The sequence below is a fragment of the Megalops cyprinoides genome, chromosome 4 (genome assembly GCF_013368585.1).
Source record: "Megalops cyprinoides isolate fMegCyp1 chromosome 4, fMegCyp1.pri, whole genome shotgun sequence".
Classification (NCBI taxonomy): domain Eukaryota; kingdom Metazoa; phylum Chordata; class Actinopteri; order Elopiformes; family Megalopidae; genus Megalops; species Megalops cyprinoides.
In genome coordinates this window covers 6,522,501-6,546,084 of record NC_050586.1, presented here as the reverse complement: position 1 = coordinate 6,546,084, position 23,584 = coordinate 6,522,501, and the positions used below count along the sequence as shown (strand labels likewise).

The window sequence follows — 23,584 nt, the reverse complement described above, 5'->3', positions numbered from 1 at the left end:
CTGATAAATCTATTTTCCATCAGCTACAGCAGGAAGCTGACAGAAACAGTCAGCCTGAAGAGTTGTGAAGGATGTTAAATAAGGCTGCAAACTATCGCACCGCAAGTATCATAAAGACTGTCATTCAGCCCTGCTGCTTTATGATCAGAGTCATTCTAATGCACCATTTTATAACTACAAAGAGTGAGATATCATATAAAAGATTTGTTTGGAAAATAACAAAAGAAAAAAAATGTTAATAAACAGTAAATATTCCCCCCAGTCCCTTAATAACAGCCACAGACAGAGAACTCTTAGGTCATTCTAATGCACCATTTTATAACTACAAAGAGTGAGATATCATATAAAAGATTTGTTTGGAAAATAACAAAAGAAAAAAAATGTTAATAAACAGTAAATATTCCCCCCAGTCCCTTAATAACAGCCACAGACAGAGAACTCTTAGGTCATTCTAATGCACCATTTTACAACTACAAAGAGTGAGATATCATATAAAAGATTTGTTTGGAAAATAACAAAAGAAAAAAAATGTTAATAAACAGCAAATATTCCCCCTAGTCCCTTAATAACAGCCACAGACAGAGAACTCTTAGGTCAGCCATGGACGTTCAGATAGATTAGAGGGCAAAGCCCTCCTAGGACATAACTAAACTACAACAAACGCAAACGGGTCCCACTTATTAACAGATGAAACGGAAGGGAGCCTCCACTAGCTTCCAGAGTACAGCTACATCAAACAGAGGCAACCGGTCTGTCTGAGACAGTGATGCTCCTGTCTCTTCTCCAGTATCGATGAGTGTTCTACCACGAAGTCTCTGTGCTGGTCTGGGGTTGAGTTGAGTTTCCTTGGTGTAGCCCTGAAGTTAGGTAGGTGGGTGAGGTGGGTGAGGGATCTTGGCAGTATCATTCAGCAGGAGACACAGGAACCTGTGGGACAGCACGTGGCACACACCCCAGCTCTGTGAGTGCACGCTTCACACTCCGCCACTCAGCGCAAGATAAAAACCTCTCATTTTCCTCAAAAACAAGGTTCCTTCTTTAATCTTTCTTCAAGGTCCACTATCCAAGCACCTCTGGGGGTTCCCACAGGATAAATCTCTGAAAGATCCTTCTAGGATTCACAAGCCAGAACCATACCTTAACTGAAGTTCATGTTGACAGGACCCTGAAAATTAGAGCCAGAGATCAGGGGTGCCACAATTTTCCCTCCACTGGTGGCTGACATGGACACCTGGGGTGCAGCTGCCCCGGGCTGGACAGGGGCTCCATCCACGTGGCTGGGTCCGGCTGGAATGAGAGAGGCTGAGAGAGAGTTTCTGGCTGTGATAAGTCTGCCACACCAGGGACCAGGGTCTTTTGGTGGTGTGGGCTGAAAGCAGCTAAGGCTTACCAGCTCCTCTACCATTGTGCTCTTTCTCCAGTTTCTGAGCGAGATTGTTCTGGCCTATTTTCCTCAGGACATGCAGAGTGACTGTCACTGCCCCATCTTCTCCATAGCCCTCCACCATCTGAGTCACAGTCTCTGTCACATGCTTGGCTTCCTCCACCTTGCCCTTTGGGATGGTTTCAAAGCCCCCTGGCACATCACATGACAGATACCACCTAAATCTCTTCAGGTCATCTGCCAGCAGTTCATCCAGAATGGAGACAAGCAAGGATTGAGTTCCAGCCATTGCAGACCCTAGAGAAAGAGGCGGGATGGGTAGATGGAGTTAGAGGTTGATAAGGAGGACTTGGGACACGTAACCTAGAAATGTGCATACCCCTCAAAGGAGTCCAATGAAACCAAGTCTTACCTTACCTTACCTAACCTAACCTCTGATTGTGCCCACCCTTCACTGTAGTAATCACTGCACTCACACAGGGGAAATGAAGCACACGTGTGTAGTCCTCCAGTTTTCCACACTACAGCTCCCACAGTGCACGAGGAGAGCTGACGCTGTACAGCGGACAGGTGCTTCTCCCTGACATCAGCTGGGTGACTCACAGGCATCCAATGCCTGACAGCATGCAAAAGCGGCAAGGCAAGGGAACCCACCCAACACGGTCACCCCAACGCTGACAGAACAAGAGCAGTTTGCTCCAGCACTGAAACCTTCCCATAAGAAGCTAAAGCCCCAATCCCAGCTCTGGACATTTGTGCTGTGCACATTTTTCTAAACACCTCCTGCGTCTGGTCAAAATTTGAACCCTTCCGCTCACCTTTCCCCAGTGAGTAACTGTGGCTTGCAGATTTTATGAGCGCAGTAAAGTGTTGACACTGCTCTGTTTCTGAGGGGAAATTTTTTTTGCCTCTTGTGGCCTTCCTCAAGCTTCGTCCATTTGTTGAGACCCAAAGAAATAGATTGCTGGCAGAAAATCATGCAATATGTAGAAACATAACTGAGAACTGTTGTAAAAGACGAACCTGTCCAGGGGAGAGGGGGGGTTGTACCTATGCTTTTGTTTGTGTGCATGCTCAGGATGGAGGGATTCAATAGGCGGGTTTCCATTGCAGTTATGCACAAAATAGAAGCTTTTTTTTTTTTTTAAAGTCGACAAAACACAATAGCGAATGGTCTGTTTCCACTGAGTGATGTTATGCGATTAAAGACGGGTTTCCTCCTCTCGCGATAGCGGGCACAGATGTAGAATACCTGATAAGTGTGGCACGGTGATTTCGAGTGCATCCACCGCAATAGCTGTATAATCGAAGGCGACGAGGGCATGTGATGCACGCAACAAAAAGCAAACCCCTTTATACCTGGCAGCGGACACGTATTCTGGGAGGTCATTGTCCGCAAAGATTTTACAGAGGTCCTGTGGATCCAAAACTTCAGAATGACCCCCCTGCCGTATCATGCCCGAGGGAGCCCGTTCCAACCGAGAAGCGCATAGCCATATAAACTATAAGCTATAAACTTGCTACCTGTGCAGAGTACAGGGTAGTATATGGGGTGTGTCAGGCCATATGCTCAAAACAGATGAGGCAGTACATCATAGTGATGAGGTCGCGAACGAGTCGGCTCTATGAGCCGGCTCCCGTCTGAGGGCTCTCTTCTTTCTTTTTTCTGTCTTGTTAATTAATACAAAACAGAATATTAGGATGATCTTTTCGCCACACTGCTCGGCCACAGGCACTCCATGCGCTGACTGAATGTTAGAATTGTAACATACATTTATGCACGAGGACCAGATGTACCGTGTTTAGTGTTTGTAGCGAAATGCTAATTTACAACGTTCAATATAAATAAAACGTTCAATACACATGTGTAATAGTGTTTGATGTTTTTACATTAATGTTTTTATACCAAACATAATGTAAAATAATGGTATTCTGGAAATTATAAGGTTTAGTATAATTACATCGAATAATTTAAGTGATAGCCTATACAGTACGTGCACACAGCGCAATTATGAGGCACACAAAATACCTAATTCATGTCATGTCATGTGACTTCAATGCGAAAAATGTGTTCCATTACAATTTTGCGAAATATTGCTTTGTCGATTCGTCTGAAAAACCACTTCATGCAAGCGTATAAACTTTTTTTGCGATATTTGAGAGTTTTTTTTTCGAAATTCACGTGTTTCCAATACTCGTTTTTTAGTTCGCAATTTCATATTGCGAATTAAGCAGGGTAATGGAAACCCGCCTATTGTGCCCATTTCCGTTACTTAGTCAAAGTAACTCAGTCGAAACCTTTACCCCCAACCCCTCAATCCACCCCACTGGCACCATGTCCATCCTGACTGTCTTTAACCAGAATTTCGATGTTAACAGATTAAAATAGTGCTATTTACCGAGTTAAAATGTCCGTAAACAAAGTGTGCCTCTTGAACCGTTTCCTCTTCGAAAGTGTTTCACAGTTTCACTTTCCGCATAAAGGCGCGGTGAAATGCAGTTCTCTCTTAAAGGTACAGAGGCAGCCGGTCGTAACCAGCCTCAGACATAAACTCCTAAACATTCACGAATAACCCCACACTGCGACTATAAAGGGCACCTCACCCAAAAACAGCCCGAGAACTCAGCATCATCCTCTGACATCATGAGTAACATAATCTCAGTGTATTATGTTCAACCACCTAACCTGTCATATTAAATTATTGTCATTTAGCAGACACTCTTATCCAGAGCAACCTACAAGTTAAAGTTACAGTTCCAATACATCCAGATATTTACTGAGACACTTGTCGGTTACCACGGTATTCTAACAAAAACAGTATCCTAACACAGTGTTTCTCAGTCCTACTCCTGGAGGCCTACTGTCCTGCATATCTTCTATCCTTGCTCTACCTACCTGACTGAACTCATCTGTGGCACTTTTGATTAGCTGAGCACACCTGATTTAATCAAGCAGAAAGGATAGATAGAAGATATGCAGGACAGTGGGCCTCCAGGAGTAGGATCGAGAAACACTGTCCTAACAGAACTGTTGCTGCAATATTAAGGTTTTTCCACTGATCTGTGTTATAAATGTCATTTCTGTATGATTGCAATCATTTTTTGTAGTCAAAATTGCCAAATTTGCGGAGCTCAGCTGCAAATACAGGGAGAGACAAGTGGTGTGGCAGCGACGAGCTCAGTGTCCCCTTTGTAGGCCTCTTCATTACATGAAGCCTTCCATAGTCTAGGTAACTTATTTCATAGCAGCTATAATGACAAGGGGAGATACAGTTGGAAAAAAAACGCAAGTAAAGAAGCAGTGATGACTATTTTGCCAGTTTTGCCAACAGTGATGAGTGATTTTTTTATAATCCTAATTTAATTTAATCTGTTTTTTTTTGTTAATGATTAATGCTTTGTTTTTTATTGATGAGGAGAAATGTTCTATTGCCAATTTTATGTTCATTTAAGCAAAAAATACAATGTTTTATGATGATAAAGAGGCGTGGTTTACTTCATAGGCTGTGTACTTGTGTTATTACATTATCTGGGTCACGTAACAGTGAAATAACGAAAAGCTGTATCCTGGGATTCATTCAAAACTGTAACTTGTTTGAAAAATAATAAATAAATAAATATTATTTGAATTTGACTGAAAGAGGCAATTATATTGTTAATCGGAATTATTTCTGAGACAATTAATTGTACAGCAACATTTGGAATTGTTACAGCTCTAATTATAACTATTGCTATAGGAGATAAAAATGAATCTGTCATGTAAATGTTAAATGCTTAAAAACGTCCCCTCTAGGTAGTATTCAAAAATACGTATTCATAGTATGTTAAATATAACTTCCCAGGAGAACAAGCTGTACACACAGCTTGTTCCCTTGAGGATCGGAACAGAACGGAAGAGTTTTTTCAGCTGAAACTTTCCCTGGGACCGTTAATCACACATCAGAAAAACAGATGTTGGCGTTCGCACACAGCTCAGCACAAAAGACAAGCAGATACTCTGTATCATCACACTGTAGGCGTTTATTAGATGGGTTCATCTCTGACATCATAAACAGTGCTTTGAGAGAAATGGTAACTGATCACTCTATTATACAAAAGACATAAGGCTGACAAGAAGGACTCAAAGCAAGGGGGATTCGGGATACAGGTGAACCCACAGTTACTGTTTATAAACTTAGTGTTTATATGTACATATGTATATATTACTTTCTAATTACATTGTAAAAGGAAAAAATGTACAAAGCTATGCAACGACACTATATACAAATCAATAAATAAAGCCGAGACACAAAAAAACAACAACAAACAAGAAAACAATTCCAAAGGACATTTCATTGTTTTTGTATATATAAAATAATAGAAAAAGAATATAGAAAAAACAGTTTGCAATCCATAACAATAACAATGCCATTTGTTAGAAAAGTTTTTAGTTGTAAGTGAAAGAAAGAATGGCACTGGGTTTTGGATGAGGTTTGTGAAAAAGGGGCGTTACGTATCGGCGTGAGGGGGAAATGAACGGGTGATACGCCTCTGAACAGACCTGAAAGGGGGCGAACCCGGGGTTCTGCAAGATCTTTGGTGAGGGTCGAGTGGCACACACACACACGCAAGAAGCAAAGCTGTGATCTGTGTTAAGGTGACCGCCACATCGCGTACGTGCAATGTCGACACCAGGTACATCCGTTTTAACAGTGAGCTACCGATCACTCACACCTGCTCCAGAAACATACAGTCTTCCTTTCTAATGACCCTGGCACATGTACCATCTAAGCTCAGGGCGCCTAAAACTTCACCTGCAGTAAGTGTTATCACTATCGCCGCACGTTACATACTGTAACCCTCGGAAACACAATGTGGCCGAGAGGGGTCAAGGGGCAGTCACTCCCAGGCAGAGAGACTGAACAGCCTGTGAGGCAAAGACGGAGGCTGCCATTTTTAAAGTGACGAGACACGTTCAAGTCACCGGCTGCCCAGAAGTGTGGCAGAAGTGAGCCGTAACGGCTGCTTTCTGTGAGCGCTTTTGCGGGAAACGCTTTGTATATCCGTGTGTCAGTTGGACGTGTATGCGTTCAGAGCTGCTGTCTGATCGACGGGTGGGTTTCTGTACAGAGGGCGGTCTCTGCTAGAGACGAGCAAAGGCAGGAGAAACAGTGTAACGGTCTGTATGAGGAGGAACACAGGGGCGTTTTATGAACTCATTCGGTTCAGCTGACCCACCCCTTATTCTTCCTCTCAGTTAGAATTTAATCCACCCTCCCCTCCCCTCACCCCCCCCCTCCCCTACCATCCTCTCCCTGGTCTTTGGCACACGTAGAGTAAACCGGGCAACGCCCACTTCACCTGTCTCCCTGGAGATGGAGTGGGCTGTGGCTTAGGCACTGACTGTGGGACGTGGGAGTCTCCTTCCCCTTCTCTCTCCCTCCTTTCCTGAACACCACTGACTGGCCTTCACAATCCAATGCACATCAGTCACACCATCACTTTCCTTCTTATCTGAGCCTTCGCTCATTGAAATGACTTCAGGACGACTTCAGGTAATTCCACACAACTCACATTTCTTTTTTCCCCCAATGACTTTCCCTGGCTGGCTTTGGTAGCCTATCTAGGGACAGAATAATTAAAAATTGGTGTGTGTGTGTGTGTGTGTATGTGTGTGTCTATGGGGCCCGTTTGTGTGTGTGTGTGTGTGTGTGTGTGCGTCTATGGGGCCCGTTTGTGTGTGTGTGTGTCTATGAGGCCCATTTGTGTGTGTGTGTGTGTGTGCATGCACATGTGTAAGCGCATATGTCAGTCATGTGAAATATGGCCTTGCTCACTTGACAGAGGGGAGGGGAGGGGAGGGGAGGCGGGCCAAGCGAGCTGCCAATCACAGTGCCGAACACACAGGGGGGAGGGGCAGAAGCGCTCGAGGCGGGAGGGAGGAGTCTGTGAGCATGTCGGGACAGGACTACATTTCATTCCTTTTTTTGTTTAACACCAACACAAAGAGACACACTTAGCATCACCACAAGACAAACAATCGCACGGTTTGTTTCACGGGTCGTATCCTGGTTCTTCTCTCTCTCTCTCTCTCTCTCTCTCTCTCTCTCTCTCTCTCTCTCTCTCTCTCTCTCTCTCTCTCTCTCTCCCTTTGCCTTTGTTTTGCTGTCACACAGAAGGTTTGAGTGCATTCAGGGTGAACGAGACAGAACTTTTTTTTATCACAAGGTGAAGGGCATTCTCTCCTCTTGCAAGCAAACGACAGTGGCGAGGGCGGGGTCCGTCAGACAGCTCCAGTCTTCCACCGGTCATCTGAAGACTTGGACCCTTTCTCAGAGTCCCGTTTCGGAGGACAACCTGTAGCCGTCATCACTGAACCCCCACGAGTCGCCCCGCGCTCCGGAAACATGCTGCAGTCATGGGAGAGTCCCTCTGCCCCTCTGCCCTGTGCCACTACAAGCCGAGCTCGGAAACGTCGGAGCTTAACTCTGTACTTGGGGTTTGGTTGCCATGTTTCCAATGTCTCTTAGCACCACTTAAGAATAGAAAGTAGCAAAAACAATAGCAATGGTTATAACTGTAATAATAGCAACAGCGAAAGTTCATTACAATGTTCCTTTTGTTGTTACTGAGTATGTTTTTTTTTTTTTTTTTAAAAAGTTTCAGTCATTTGTTATTTCTCCTTCTTGAGGAATAACTTCCTGATGAAAACAGGGGTGTTTCTGTCTCTCTGTGTATTGTTTTTTCCCCCCCCCCAGATTTCAATACAAAGGGACACAGGAAGTGACATCAGTTCCGGGAGGAAAGGACCACCGCTGTGTCCACAGCAGAATCTCTCTCTCCTTCCACGCTGTGGTGGGTAGGAGCTCTGGGCTGGCACAGCGGGGGGTCCCCCCCCCGTCTGCCTATCCTCTCTTGTCCCTTCGTCTCGGTCTCTGGGCTGAGATGATGAGGACACTAACCATCCTGGAACGGGAGGGTGAATCGTCCACAGTGGCAGCTTTCAGCAAACATTTTAGTGTTGAAAAAGGGGGTATCTCGACACCTCTTAACCTCTGAAGAGTTCATGTAAAGGAAAGCGGGGGGGGGGGGGGGGGGGGGGGGGTCACTGTCAACACCCCAGACCTTCTGACACCACCACTTCTCCACTTCTGCCCTCTTTGTCCAGGTGTCTGACTCCTTCTTGATCTTTAGGTTGGACTTTGCACTGCAGGAACACATCCAAAAAATCAAAATGCCCGGTTGGTCCAGGGGAACCAGGCTGCTGTCTCTATCCCCCCAACACACACAAGGGGGGACAATTCTTCACCTCAGCCTCACTCAATTTCCCCAACACAGCGGCCAAAAAGTAGTGCCTGGGCTCCCACGGGTCAGGTCGCTGCGGGGGTGCAGGACACCAGTATTCAAGCTCACCTTCCACACCTCCACTGCTTCACTCTGAAAAGTCAAACAAGAGGCCACATGGCCCTGCTCCACGCTGCTCTGGGCTTCACTTCCACAAGGTTCTGCTACCCTTCCCCTTACAAAGAACCTCTCCGCAGCAGTGTTCAGTAAGGTTTAGTGGAACAAGGGGTGATGGGGGTTTTTGGCAGGGTGGAGGGCTGGCACTGGGGGGGGGGGGGCAGCCTGGGCCTCAGAAGATGCCTTTGGCGATTTTCAGGCCCTTCTGTTTCATACGGGGGAGGGTGGAGCTGGCCACGTGCTTGGTCCGCCCCGCTTTGGGGAAACCCCGCCTCTTCAACACAAAGTCGTAGTTGGCGGACGAATTCATGGCGTAGAACACGTTGGCGTTGTCCGGAATTTTCAGCTCTGCAGGAGGTCACAGATAAACACACAATCAGTAACTGAATGGCTTAAAAGAAGCAGTTGGGTCATTTAGCTGATGCACATACATGCTCTTATCCAGAGCGACTTGCATACGTTACAATTTTTACATGTTATCCATTTATACGGCTGGATATTATCTGAGGCAATTCGGGGAGTACCTTGCCCAAGGGTACAGCAGCAATGTCCCAGTGTATGTGTATGTGTTCTAATGTGGAACCGGCAACCTTTTGGTTACAAGCCCTGCTCTTTACCACTATGCTACACTACCACCCCCATATATGCAGATGATACAACAGCATACATGAACACTGTGCACAGAACCCAGAGATGGCAGTTTAATATCATAATGTGACTGAGAGTGTTATTTGGTCAGTATCATCATTGCAGGACTGACCTTTCTCCTCTGTGATCTTCTGTAGAAGCTCATAATCTTCCGGTCGCTCGCGGTCCAGGTTATGCTTGACCATGGCTTTCCTGATGACTGCTGGGGTCTTATCCTGGCTGGTCACCTGCATCAGACAGTCAACAACAAGCCAGTCAACAAACGGGAACTAATCCATGGACACACCCTGTTTTTATAAATAATATTAACATGTACAATTGATTGTCAGCTTTTCTTTTTTCACATTTTTTGTTCACATTCTGCCTCTCTCTCTCATGGGTTTGTACTGCTTAAGTTATGAATAAAACTTAAAAGGTTAGCAAAGGCTGCTCTCTGAAATCTGAGGAGGATCTATCTTTTAAGCACCCAATTCTAGTTTTAAGTGCGTATCTATTTGGATTAGTCTGACATTTTCTGTGAAAACAAAAGTTAAAATGATTTCAGATGAACCCCCTTTGGAAAGCGGTTGGACGCACACAGAGCAGCACACACTAAATCAAAGGCAGTGCTTTCCCTGGGTTTTACTGTGTCTTAAAACTCCTCCACCCAGTGCATTCAAGATCTGTTTATAATTCATCACTTCAACTTTCATTTTCTTTTTCTCTGTCACGACCCTCTGAACTGGGTGTGAGTTTGAATCCATCCTCCCTTCTCTCCCCCATCCCAAACATGTTCTGTCCCCTGACTCTCTGCGCGCACACACACACACACACACACACACTCTCTCTCTCACTGACACACACACACACACACACACACACAGTCTCACACTCTCTCTCTCACTGACACACACACACACACACATTCTCTCTGTGTCTCTCTCACTGACACACACACACACACACACAGTCTCACACTCTCTCTCTCACTGACACACACACACACACACACATTCTCTCTCTCTGTCTCTTTCTCACACACACTCACACACACACACATTCTCTCTCTCTGTCTCTTTCTCACACACACACACACACTCACCAGGATGCTCTTGTACATGTTCCCGTTGTCCACGTCCAGGCTGACGCGTATGATGCAGCAGTCGTCCACCTGCTGGTTGTAGAGGGGGAGGGAGAGGGAGGAGTAGCTGGACACCCCCGAGACGGAGCGCTTGTGGGAGCGGGAGGCCGTGACAGGGGTGGAGCTGACCGAGGAGGAGGAGGCACTGCTGGAGCCGGAGCCGGAGCCCATCCCTGAGGTGTCCAGCGAAGACAGAGAGGTGGACTCCCAGAACTGACCAGCAGAGGGCGACACCAGGACAGAGAGAGGAACAACCGTTCATTATAAAGGCCAAAAATATGTTTGCTGTAATACTGCATAAGATAATGGCTGTATGTGTTCTAATGTTGACTAATACGATTAACAGCTGTAATCCATTAGAATACTATTAAAAGTTGTATTCTACAGGATGGCATCAACCATACAAATATAGCATTACATAGCATTGGTCATGTTTGGAAGTGTAAAATAATCTTATTATTACATCACAGAGATCAAGAGTAATTACAATAACACTCAATGGAAAGCCACATTTTTGTCTCCCAAGATAAACTCAAGGACACAGAGGAATTTGCAGCAATTTGGCCTAGATCCAGATGCTGGTAACACTCAGCAAACCAATTAAAACGGAAGACTGCCTGAGAGGCCTGTGTTTATCATGGGAGATGAACTTCACAGCCGACGATTGGTCATGGAGGGACCTGAATGAGTATGTATGTGTTGGGAGTACACAGGCCCTGATGGTGGAGCCCTGAACACAAACCCAGGGAACGAGGTGGATGAAAACCAAACTCACACCAAATCAAGAATCAAGAAAAAAAAAACAACGGTCAACATGGAAGCGGAGCTGATGAGGTGACCAAAGACGAGGACGAGGTCAAGCACGCTTCGCCGTGACCCCCAAACTCGCTAGGCTACGCTCGCTTTCTCCCCATGCATTGCTACGGCAGGACGACCTCGTGCCCACCCTAATACAGTCCTCTGCTATCCACTATGATGATTGCTTATGCTCTGGATGACATCACAAAGATGTGCAGTGCTTTCTGGGAAGATGAGCCTGTGTGTGTGATGTCACACAGCTGACAGAGGGAGAGTGAAAGGAGGAGGTGTGGAAAACATGGCAGTACCGTGGGAGCCGGTTCAGGCATCAGGCCTCCCTTCCCTAAGGTAGAATTGGAATGTTTTACTGTTGGCGTGGAGCTCTACAAAAAGGAATTAGAGCTACAGTCACCACACAGTCACAGTCAGTGCAAACAAGGAGCACGGCCTGCCCTCTCCTGATTGGCCTGGTCCTGCACTGTCTGTCCTGAAAAGGCCAATCAAAATGCAGCCACTCACTTCCATTTCAGCACACTTTAATCACTGCTCCCCAGAGAGAGTTTGGCCCTTTATTGATTAAAAAAGTCAGAAATACAGAGAGCTTTCATAAATATAAGTAAATATATAAATAGTTGAATACTTGAAGGATGTCCTGGAGAGATATCTACACAACCAACACCTCACTATCCTTCTGTGTGGGTCAACTTGTGAGTTAGAGTAATGGGTGGCTCACTAATGCCATTTCCTGTTTGTTCCAATACAGCCATTCTGTATTTGCGAACTACAGCTGCCCTAGTTAAGGGCTATGATGTAACGTCAGAATCCAAAGTCTAAACTCTGTCACATTTCTGAACAAACACCAAACACCATGCGGCAGGCTGTTTGCAGACTACACCTAAGAGAGGTGATAGGCTCCCATAATATTTTATGTGGTGTAATTCCAGCCTACAGCTCCAGGGAGAAGAAGCCACATCTCCTACACTGTGTCTTTACTCACAGTCTGTCTCCAAGACCATCCGGCGCCCTGATACCCCAACCCCCACCTCCACGAAATAAGCCCCGCCCCCCTTTCTCACCTTCTTCTCATGGGCGTCGGGCGAGTCGGAGATGAAGCTGATGCTGACCTCCTCCACGTCGGAGCTGCTGGAGCCGGCGGAGGTGACGCTGAGGGAGTCGCCCCCGTCCCCGCCCGCGCCTCCCGAGCTCCCCAGGATGGGGCCGTAGCGGAGCTGGTCGAACGACTTGGAGTGGGAGCTGCCTGCACTGCTGCAGCTGGCCTCCGCGCTGGTGGGCTGCCGACTGGGAGGGAGAGAGGAGTGGGAGAGGGAGGGAGAGAGAGAGGAGTGGGAGAGAGAGAGGGGGAGAGAGAGGGAGAGAGAGAGAGAGGGAGAGAGGGAGAGAGGTGTGGGAGAGAGGAGTGGGAGAGAGAGAGGGGGAGAGAGAGGGAGAGAGAGAGAGAGGGAGAGGGGGGTGGGAGGGAGAAAGAGGGAGGGAGAGGGGGAGGAAGAAAGAGACAGAAAAAGAGAGGAAGGAGAAAAGAAAGAGAAAGAGGGAGAGAAAAAGCAAGAGAGAGGGAGGCAGAGAGAAGGAGAGAGAAAGGAAGAGAGAGAGGAAGAAAAAGAAAAAGAGAAAGGAAGAGAGAGAGGAAGGAGAAAAGATAGAGAGGGGGAGAGGGAGAGAAGAACGCATAAGAATACAACACTTCCAAACAGAACATAAATCAATCTGAGCACACACCCTGCGTAAAGTTATGTGCAGCAGCAGCCAAAAACCACATGTCCATTTTAACACTTTCTGCAAATCTCTCTTGGCGCCTGGCTGATTATTTTGAAACTATGCACTGCAGTGAAGTATGCGTAAATGTAACAGCAGAAACACATTTGGTAGCGTTTTGGAACCAGGAGATTACAGGACATTAGCAGCCTCTGTATTTCTGGACTGTGGCGTTAAAGGGGGTGTTCACACCTGTGCAGCACCACTGGACACACAGGAGAAAAGATGAAGGGAAAGGAGAAAGAAAGAAAACAAAGGCTAGTGACTCACTCGCTCCAGCGCTTGATGATGCCAGAGTTCTTCTTGGCTTTCAGGGTGTTGCTGGCTGATTCCGACAGCGGCTCGATCTCACACGACTGGCTGTAGCTGTGAATACAACAAAAGAGTGTGTCAATGTGACTGTGTGTGTGTGTGTGTGCGTGTGTGTGTGTGTATGTGTGTGTGTGTGTGTGTATGTGTGTGTGTGTGTGTGTGTGTGTGTGTGTGTGTGTGTGTGTCAATGTGACTGTGTGTGTGCGTGCGTGTGTGTGTGTGTGTGTGCGTGTGTATGTGTGTATGTGTGTGTGCGTGTGTATGTGTGTGTGTGTGTGTGTGTGCATTGCTACCTTTTTGGATAATTATTTAAATATAACCCTTCATGATCTCATCTTATCATAACATTACCAACATACAGTCTGCTACTTCAAATGTGTGTTTTGATAGATTTCTGACAGGATATGTTTCTGATGGGCTAGACGTCACAGACGAATGTGCACGTGTCCAAATGTACAATTCAAAACATAGATAATGAGACTGGTACTCTCTCTCTCACCTCTCCGCCTCGGTGAGTTTCTCCACCCCAGAGAACCACTCCCTGAAGTGATTATCACGAGTGAAGCTGTAGTTATTACAGGCCAGCTGCAGCAGCTTGATCTGGGCGATCACCTCAAACTCCTGCATACACGCAGAAATGGGAGGGAAACGAAAGGGTTAACTCCCATATGTCCTCTTTCACCGTCGGTGGTTTATTTGACACTGAAGCAAAGTAAAATAGACTGATTTGAAGTATGGTTCTGGTCATTTGACATTCCACATTTCTCCATATATGGCTAGGACCGGTGCATTAGGGGGACTCAAAAAATAACCCTCACCTTTCTTCTCTTCTCAAAGTTGATCAGCCCGCCCTACAGAAGAGGTGGACAGACAAGAGGCCAACCAGTGAGGGTTAATGTGCTTCCACCACTGCACAGAATATCAGGTTATCTGACAAAAACATTCTTTTAATAACCATACTAAACGCCATATAAGAAAAACGATTGCATATTTTCTGATTTACTTCCAGTCTCGCCAGCACTGAGATGGTTGTGCAGTAATATAGGTGACAGGCAGTTTATAGCACAGTCAGAGAGCTGGCATGACCCTGAAGGTGGCTCCCAGGTGGTAACACTTACATCCATGTAGTCCTTCATGGCCGTATCCATCATGACCAGGTCAGTCAGGAAGGTGCCCAGGTACGGAATGGTCCCCTGCATCACACCCTGAGGAGAAAGAGACGTGTTTCAGTGTAAGAAAGACAACCTTCTAACCCACACCCACAGACTATCTGCTAAGCAACTCTTAACCTCGATTAAAATTATGGGGATCGGACTAAAATTCCCCCAGTTCATTGGTGACTGAATCAGCTGTCATCCAATCAAATGACCGAAGACTTGATCAGAGGACTCTGCCTAGCCAGAAACTGACGTCAACACACTGGGTTACTGTGTGCGGCCAGTCGATACGGCTCGGTGAAAATAATCAGAGAGCAGGTGTGAAGACTGACCATCACAACATGAAGGCCATTATCACTAAGCATTTACACTTCACATGCAGGGAAAGACATACAGAGACACAAATGAGCCCTCATATAATGGAATAATTAGCGACAAATAGGGGAATCCTACTGACTGCATACTGGAAGCGGGTGGATAATTGCTATAATTATCATGTAATTATAATTTAATTATTATCCATTTCTCACCAGCTGCATTTTTTGCAAATCAACGTTAGAGGGTGCTAGATGGCCTCAAAAATTTCACGATCGACCTTCATTTCTATGTAACGGCCGCTAGAAGGAGCTGTGTGCTACACAGACACCGCAGGGGAAAAAAAAACACACACACCAATGAAACGGATTTCATTAAGGCTATTAACTATGCTAATTCCCTCCCTCAGCTGTTTGCATTAAGAAAAATGACATTATTATATTTTGAAAGGAAGACGTTTGATTCTCAGAAGCAGTGGGTTTTAATAGCCGCAGGAGGTGAGTGAGGAATGTGTAAGCATCCACGGAATTCTAACAGTGAGGCTGAGGTGGTGGGCACTGAAAGCAGAAAGGCTGTTTGTTCTACCGTGGATACAGGCCCACTGGGAACCTTTCTGGGAGTTCAGCAGGTTGAACTGCCCTCGCATGACCCAAGCCCCCTCCGTTCCCAGACGCCCCCTGTCGTCTCCCCCCTCTGAGCTCTTACCAGGTCTCTCTGCTGCTGGTGTCTCTTCTGCGCTCGCTTCGGGTTGATCTCCAGGGTGGCGAATTTCGAGGTCCCCTCCTGAACAGGGCAGAACAGAGACACAGCGGGTGAGAGACCACCCGCGAAAAAAACAACATAACTAGGTCATAAGGATAATGCTATCGGGGGCAGGTCACCCTATTGTCTACTGCTCCGGTGGGTGGAAACTTTAGCTTCATTTAAGGGCCATATCGGATTTTCTGTACATATTTTCTTAACGTTACCTAACAGGTCAAGCCCTAATCCTGATTGTTTTTAATGTCAGCTGGGGCCTGGGGGCTTGGACGGTACAGAGACCGCTTTGGGCTGGAGAAAGGTGAGGCGAGTCAAAATGAGTCATGGAAGTAAGGCTCTGCCAAGTTTCCTTCGGCTCAGTGTTTTGTGTGTATGATGCAATGCTGTGTGGGGGTGGGAGCGGGGGGGGGAGGGGGGTCCTTCATTTCGTGTACAGGAATGGCCTCACGGTGTGCCGCAAGGCACCGCCTGGCCCTCAGAGATAGGCAGGCAAGGGAAAGGGCGGTACCCCCGGGAGATCCCTCGCTGGCACCCGCATCATAAAGGAGGGCTTCTTATCTCTCCCGGCCACCTGACTGTGATGTCATAAGGGATTCCCTCCCCGGCCCCCTTCCCCGCACGCTCCGCAGAGGCCCCGCCCACCAGCCTGCACTGAACTCCGGAAAGAATGTGAGGAATGTGGAACCGGGGTTCTGCGTAAACATTCCGAGGGAACGGGCCTCCACGTCGGGCTGAGGCTCGGCGGCCACGCCGGCCGCTTCACGGGTTAGGAATGCGCCACAGGAGTGGCAGCGGCTCTGAGAACAGGCCATGCGCCGCCTGGTTAAAGCGATGGAGCCATTGCTGGAACGCCTCTGTCATTCTCCCCCGATCAGACGCATCCACTCAGTATTCTGGGCCCATTAGCGTTGCTTCACATGCAAACTTAATTAAGGAAGAGACACAATGGCTCGAGCTGTAATGTAGGAGGTGAGCACTCTGTCGATATTGTGAAAAATTAATGACGGGCAGCTAGCTCTACAACGCCGGTAACAGGAGCCTTTTCATCAAGCAGCTCTTAGTGCGCGCTGCAGCGGAGCGTGATCTGACACGGGGGCAACACATCGGTCCTCTGTCACTTCGACACGCAGTGACATTGAACGCAAGCAGGTATCGAGTGAACAGCCCTCGCCCACGAGCCCGTGAGCGAGAAACGCTAAACTGCGGCGTGAAAGCGAGAACCTTCGCCCGCGGCACAGTTAAGGATGAGTAACTGCTATCACCACCCCCCCCCCCCCCACACGTCGACGCTCTGAGCGAGAGCGCGAGGGTTTCTGTTTGTTTGCGGTTGCCGTGGACACGCCGTGGGACGGAGGACAGGCTATTGAGCGGCACCCGAGCGAGCGGAGCCTCTTCCTGCCAGCCTTTCGGCCTCCCCGTCTCTGCCACCTCAGGTGGGCGACTGCTTCCTGCCCGGCACAGCTGCTGCTGCTTCTGGGAAATTTCCGAGCGGTGCGTTTTGACTCAGCACCGCCGGGTTCGGGGCCCCGCGGCAGAGAGAGCCTGCGTTAAAAACCAGCACCTGCTGAAGGCACCGGCGGCGTTTCGGGCAGTGCGGCCGGCGTTTCTGATTGGCTGACGCCTTGCCTACCTTGATGAGCAGCTCCCGGCTGAGCGAGTGGTTGTTCTCGTCGGAGAAGATCTCGGACAGCTCGTGGAAGATGCGGAAGTTCTCCCTGTGGACGGAACAACCGGACATCAGCGCGAGAGGGAGAGATACAGAGAGAGAGACAGAGGGAGGGAGAGAAAGAAAAAGAAAGAGGAAGATAGGAAGATAGAGAGGAAGGAGAAAAGAAAGAGAGGGAGAGAGAGAAGGAATGCATAAAAATACAACACTTACACAAAGAACATGAATCAATGTAAGTAGAAGCAGGGCCAGAAGTGCATCTAGGAAACATTAAGGCTTGGACCCCAAACCCAGGACGTGCCCCCACATTCCAAACCCTTTCGCTCCCCTACCTGGACACCTCATCCCACGTCCTCTTGAGCCGGTGGACCGAGTTGCACTGCAGGGCGGAGAGAATGGCCCGCAGGGAGGAGAAGTTCTTCAGGATACGGCACTCCTGTTCAGAGACAGGAAGTGATGTATAAATTTAGAGTGACGTGAAGCTGAACAACGCCTTCAATCATTGACAGCGTAGCATAGCGGTACGGAACTAGGCTTGTGACTGAAAGGTTGCTGGTTCGATTCCCCTCTGCTAGGTACCTAACCCAGAGTTGCCTCAGTAAATAACCAGCAGTACAAATGGATAACATGTAAAAACTGTAACCCATGCAAGGTGCTCTAGATACGAGCATCAGCTGAATGCCAACAATGTAATGTAATGTAACTGCCACGCATCAGTGTGTGAGGGGGAGGTCTGTGACAGCGCCTCACCCTGGCCACCTCTATCCAGCGCTCCACCAGCTTGGCTCGCTGTGTGGGTTTCAACGACCGGTCACTCAGGCAGGTGGCGATGACGCAGTTGGTGACGCAGTTGAACTGGGCCACGGTGGCACGGATGGTGGGGGCGAGGTGCTCCTTCCCCTTCTTGTCCCGCTGGGACCAAATGCTCCCCAAACAGTGGTACGGGACCACCTTCTTAAACAGCTCCTACGGGTTACATTCACACAGAGGGGGGAGAAGATTAAATTTAGAGGGGGGAGGAGATGGAAAAAGTACAGGGGTAAAAGGAAGAGGCCAAGGACTTCAGATAATGTTGCAGAGCAGAGACAAAGCAGTCTGTTCCTCAAGAACAGGGAAACAAGAGGAGGAAATCCCCATAAGTGACATTTACGAATTGCTGTATTGTGTGGTGTGAGGGTTCTCGCAGTCACACAAACTGGCCTCAGTACCAGGGAGGGAGTGAACTGGGTGAGAGAGGGAGAGAGAGAAAGAGAGAGAGAGAGTTAGTTCTCTGGCGGCTCGGCATCTCTCACCGCGTCCATCAGGGTGAACTGCTCCGCCACCACGGCTGGGTCAAAGGAAAGGAAGTCTGGCCGCTCGTCCTCATAGCCATTCTCCTCCAGCATGGAGAAGGTGCAGGCGCCGTGGTCCACCACTGGGATCGGAAGGACAAATGATGATTGCATCACAATGGTGTCATTACGATGTCACAAGCATTCGGCTCACACAGCACCCAGCGCCCATGTAGAGCGCCCCATGTCCTATAGCATCTCAGAGAGCATGATCGGGGCATGATCAGATGTCCTACTGAATATGTTGGTCACCAAATCCCTCAGTGTCGCAGACTGTCCTATATGCTGTAAAGATTTCAAAGGCCCTGAATCGCTTTTCCAAAATGATCTTGGCTTTCACTACAAAGCTGACAGCTAAAGTACCCCCCTCCCCCACCCCCTCTCAGATCGGGGGCTCCGGGCCTCCTCTTTCCACTCCCCCGGCTACCTTACCCTCCTGCTCCGGGTCCCGGTGCTGCCTGCGGTGGAACTGGGTCAGCAGGTTGCAGGCCCGGCGCTCCAGGTCCGAGCCCGGGAAGTTGAGGTGCAGGTAGGTGATGAGCCGGCGGAGGCAGCTGTGTTCCGGAGGCTTCCAGAAGTCCTCGGAGTACTGATCCAGCCAAGCTCCCAGGATGGAGGAGATAGTGCTGCAGGAGGAGGGGGTGGACGAGTGAGAATGAGAGGACAGGAGGGGATGAAAGATGGACAGAGAGACGGAGGAGCGAGAGGCAGACAGAGGCAGACAGAGGCATAGGCACAGTGATGCCAACAGTCTACTAAACTGTTCTGTTTTTGCACCCTAATGTACCCTTTCATCTGAACACCCTTAGAATATAGCTTCTGCCTTTCACACTGAGCCATTGGACATGGACATGGAGATCAAAGGTAACGACGGCATCTGGCAGACACAGGTTTAACTGAGGGTGCGCTTTTCACTTGATTTTCGCTGCGCGCAAACAGAAAAGCAACCCCTCAGGATGTTGATGGGTGTGCAGGCCGCGCCTGTTTTCTTAATCATGGCCTGACATGTTTCCACCTCTCCCTTCCCAGCGTCACTCACTTCTTCAGCTCTGTTCGGTCCTCGTGTGTCAGCCTGGGCCCCTCCGCGCTGGAGTGCTGCTGCAACTTGGCGTACCTGCGGGACCGGAGAAGTAAACCTGAGCGCCTCGCTTTGAGCACTGTGTTACTGCTTCTCACGTTTATGGCTGTGTTACTAAATACTGCATCTCACCTTTAGTGTTACTCAGTGCTGCCTTTAGGTCTGTTACTCAGTGCTACACTTTGCCTTTAGGGCTGTTACTCAGTGCTACACTTTGCCTTTAGGGCTGTTTCTCAGTGCTGCATTTTGCCTTTAGGGCTGTGTTACTCAGTGCTACACTTTGCCTTTAGGGCTGTTACTCAGTGCTACACTTTGCCTTTAGGGCTGTGTTACTCAGTGCTACGTTTTGCCTTTAGGGCTGTGTTACTCAGTGCTACACTTTGCCTTTAGGGCTGTGTTACTCAGTGCTACACTTTGCCTTTAGGGCTGTGTTACTCAGTGCTGCATTTTGCCTTTAGGGCTGTTACTCAGTGCTACATTTTGCCTTCAGGGCTGTGTTACTCAGTGGTACACTTTGCCTTTAGGGCTGTTATTCAGTGCTACATTTTGCCTTTAGGGCTGTGTTACTCAGTGCTACATTTTGCCTTTAGGGCTGTTACTCAGTGCTGCATTTTGCCTTTAGGGCTGTTTCTCAGTGCTACATTTTGCCTTCAGGGCTGTGTTACTCAGTGCTACACTTTGCCTTTAGGGCTGTTACTCAGTGCTACATTTTGCCTTTAGGGCTGTGTTACTCAGTGCTACACTTTGCCTTTAGGGCTGTTATTTAGTGCTACATTTTGCCTTTAGGGCTGTGTTACTCAGTGCTACACTTTGCCTTTAGGGCTGTGTTACTCAGTGCTGCATTTTGCCTTTAGGGCTGTTACTCAGTGCTGCATTTTGCCTTTAGGGCTGTTACTCAGTGCTACACTTTGCCTTTAGGGCTGTGTTACTCAGTGCTGCATTTTGCCTTTAGGGCTGTTACTCAGTGCTACACTTTGCCTTTAGGGCTGTGTTACTCAGTGCTGCATTTTGCCTTTAGGGCTGTTACTCAGTGCTGCATTTTGCCTTTAGGGCTGTTACTCAGTGCTACACTTTGCCTTTAGGGCTGTTACTCAGTGCTACATCTCGCCCTTAGAGCTGTGTCACTAAAATACTGCATGTCCCCTTTAGGGCTGCATTAGCGCTGCGTCTCGCATTCAGGGCTGTGTTAGTGCTGCATGCATGCGGCGGATGTGTACCTGTTCAGCAGCAGGTCCAGCACCTGCTTGGTGGTGGCGAAGGAGCGGTAGGTGCAGAGGAAGATGGTGACATAGGTGGAGTCGTTGCCCCTGAACGCGGACACCATGTACTCCACCAGCTTCTCCAGGGTGCCGGCCTTGATGGTGCGCACCTTGCAGGTCTCGTACAGGCTGAGGGCGGAGTCCGTCTCCACCCCCAGCCAGCGCTGCCCCTTGCTGGCCGTCTGGTGCACCTGCACCTTCCTCAGGGTGATGGTGTAGATGGCCCCATCCTCCACCTCCTCCCCGATCTCCTGGGTCGAGTTCTGCAGGACAGAGAGACAGAGGGGGAGAGATGCATTAGCTGCTTTCACATTTGTTCCAGTTTGAGATGACTGAGGAGTACGCATCAATCCAGCTGAGAGGCCGCTAGTATCTATGCCATTCACATTGCCTTAGCACAAGAGACAGAGACAGAGTCTTGTGTTTCTATGGGGTGCATGTGTAAAAATACTGTACACAACTGTTAGCTCACTGGCTAAGCTTGGCATCTGACCACAATATGTTGTCCTGTTCAGAGCCGAGGAAGTGTCGTGTGATGAGAAAAATAAATCACTGTTAATATCTCAGCATAGTCATTTTTGATTGGTGGGCATATTGACATCTCAGTATAAAGTCATTTTTGATTGGGGGGGGGGGGGGGGCAGAAGCCAGGCATGCATCTTTTTTCTTTTTCTTTTTTCTATCATCTTAAGTCTGTTGTAAAACGGACTCCTTAAGCCTCAGAGGGGAAAGTAGCCTGCTGTGTAGACTGCTGTGTCTCGAGCTGTGACAGCAGCAAATAAATGTCAAAAACAAATGTCTATAAATGGAGACAAAAAACAGCCCCCAGGAGGAGCGAAAGCGTGCGCCTGAGGCCTGAGCTCAAGTTTCAAACAGACCAGCAAGAAAGCCACAGAGTCCTTCCCAGACAAAAGACATCTCTGTGCAACGGAGATCCACATCGAATGTTTTCTCCTGTTGTTTCTGCTCTCTCTCCCAGAGCGGACAAACAGGCGGTATCAGGCCGTCACATGACCCTGGCAAAACGGACCCTTGTGCTTTGAATCCGAGCCCCCCGACCTCCCTGTGAAGAAGAGCGTTGTACTTTATACGTTTCTCGGTGTCCTCGCGGCTTGGGTGATCACGCTAAAAAATGCACATCTGCTAAAGACGGGATCTCGGAAGATTAGTTTAGGAAGGGGGTGATCCGCAGATGTAGACTAACTGAGGCTTTAATGGATGCTTTTCGAGAACACAGCTGAGAAGGCCCCTGCCAGAGGAGGAAGAAGAAGGTTGAAAAAAAAAAGACACAAGTGGTTGGCTGGGATGCAGAATAAGCGGAGGAGACCGAGGGGGACAGACGCTGCATTGTCCCGCCCGCCTCCAGCGCTGGCCCTTTCTGACTGCGCTGGCATCCAACCCGACACCCATCAGATAACTCTGGCACCCGCCCAGAGGCAACCTTAGCCAAGGGGAATAAGAGAGGGCAAACCCGGCCAATTGGTTGAGGACCGGGGCAGGGGAGTTCCAGCACATCCGGCTGCAGAGGGACTTTTTGGGTAATTACAGCTGGCTGGACTGTGGGTCCCGCTGTGTCCCCAGCAGGGCAGCAGGCTCAGACACACTCTCCGCAGATTCGCTGGAATCTCCCAGATTGAGGGCCGGTAAACAATAAGTATCAACAAACGCGTGAAAAAAGAAAGTCACAGTTCCCATTTCTGAGCGTGGCTGCACGTTTGGTGGTAGGTACTTTCAGTGCGTAGGGGAAGCCCTGGCCCAGGGAGACTCCAGAGTGTGACATGTGCTTCCTCTCCTCTCCTCTCTCTCCCTCTCTCCCTGGCCCAGGAGCTCTGAGACTGTCTATCAGGCTCCTGTTAGGGTGATTAATTCCTCTGAGAGAATAAAATCCCATTAAAGCTTTTCTTTACTCTCCGCAGACACTCATCCCCCTCCCCACTGTCTGATTTCATAATTTGAGCTCAGCCGAGCGGGACGGGTCTCACTTTCGGCTTTCTGCTCCGATCGTCTTTACGACATCACCGTGACACGGCCGCATTCACAAAGCGGCTTTCCTCTCTGATGAATGAAGACAGACTGCAGGCGGAGTCTCCCTCATGCCTCTGTGGTATGGAGCGCTCCTGGTTGAATTACTACCTCCACTACGCTGGTGTAACGGCATTACCACAACTCCGACCACCTATTGCCACATTTTCTTATCAGCAGTGTTCATGCTGAGAAAGGGAGGACACCTGCCTTTCTGTTCTTAAGAAATTCACGAAAACTCTTTTCATTGCATCATCTCCGATGACACACAAACAAAGCAAACGCACACACATCTGTGTTTACAGTCAGCTTGGTTAGAGGCGCCTCCTGCCAAACTGTGAGCAGGCTATGCTAAACTAGCGCGAACCACAGCACGGACCGAGTTCATGAACTTTCGCGTAAGAAAAAAACCGCACGCAGTGCTGATTTCTGGAGCGCTCCGGAGGGATGATGGGATAGCGCCCGTAATCTTGGCTGACACATTCTGTGAGTCATTCCACCTTTTCACCGCACTTCCCAGCA

The 23,584-nt window shown here is 48.5% G+C and overlaps 1 protein-coding gene and 1 long non-coding RNA gene across 6 annotated transcripts in view; both read right to left on the bottom strand.

The window, feature by feature from the left end:
- On the bottom strand, positions 1-3,855 carry LOC118777065. Its single transcript, XR_005004935.1, has 3 exons — positions 3,784-3,855; positions 1,138-1,681; positions 1-927 (listed from the first exon to the last, which is right to left on the bottom strand). It is a non-coding gene; the product is annotated as an uncharacterized LOC118777065 (long non-coding RNA).
- A 4,608-nt stretch (positions 3,856-8,463) lies between these two features.
- LOC118776031 (ral guanine nucleotide dissociation stimulator-like) overlaps positions 8,464-23,584 on the bottom strand; it is a 48,215-nt gene continuing 33,094 nt past the window's right edge. For 3 of the 5 annotated variants that reach the window (XM_036526091.1, XM_036526087.1, XM_036526088.1), the window contains exons 2-18: positions 20,999-21,303; positions 19,743-19,817; positions 19,136-19,329; positions 18,665-18,786; positions 18,123-18,338; positions 17,705-17,808; positions 17,337-17,421; positions 15,653-15,730; positions 14,594-14,680; positions 14,294-14,326; positions 13,975-14,096; positions 13,434-13,529; positions 12,467-12,689; positions 11,699-11,773; positions 10,554-10,805; positions 9,585-9,699; positions 8,464-9,172 (exon numbers count right to left, since the gene is read on the bottom strand). In XM_036526091.1, coding sequence (XP_036381984.1) covers positions 8,997-9,172; positions 9,585-9,699; positions 10,554-10,805; positions 11,699-11,773; positions 12,467-12,689; positions 13,434-13,529; positions 13,975-14,096; positions 14,294-14,326; positions 14,594-14,680; positions 15,653-15,730; positions 17,337-17,421; positions 17,705-17,808; positions 18,123-18,338; positions 18,665-18,786; positions 19,136-19,329; positions 19,743-19,817; positions 20,999-21,303 — 2,358 coding nt within the window. In that variant the 3' untranslated portion in view covers positions 8,464-8,996. The remainder of the gene's footprint in view (positions 9,173-9,584; positions 9,700-10,553; positions 10,806-11,698; positions 11,774-12,466; positions 12,690-13,433; positions 13,530-13,974; positions 14,097-14,293; positions 14,327-14,593; positions 14,681-15,652; positions 15,731-17,336; positions 17,422-17,704; positions 17,809-18,122; positions 18,339-18,664; positions 18,787-19,135; positions 19,330-19,742; positions 19,818-20,998; positions 21,304-23,584) is intronic. The other 2 variants (XM_036526089.1, XM_036526092.1) reach the window with 1 other exon arrangement.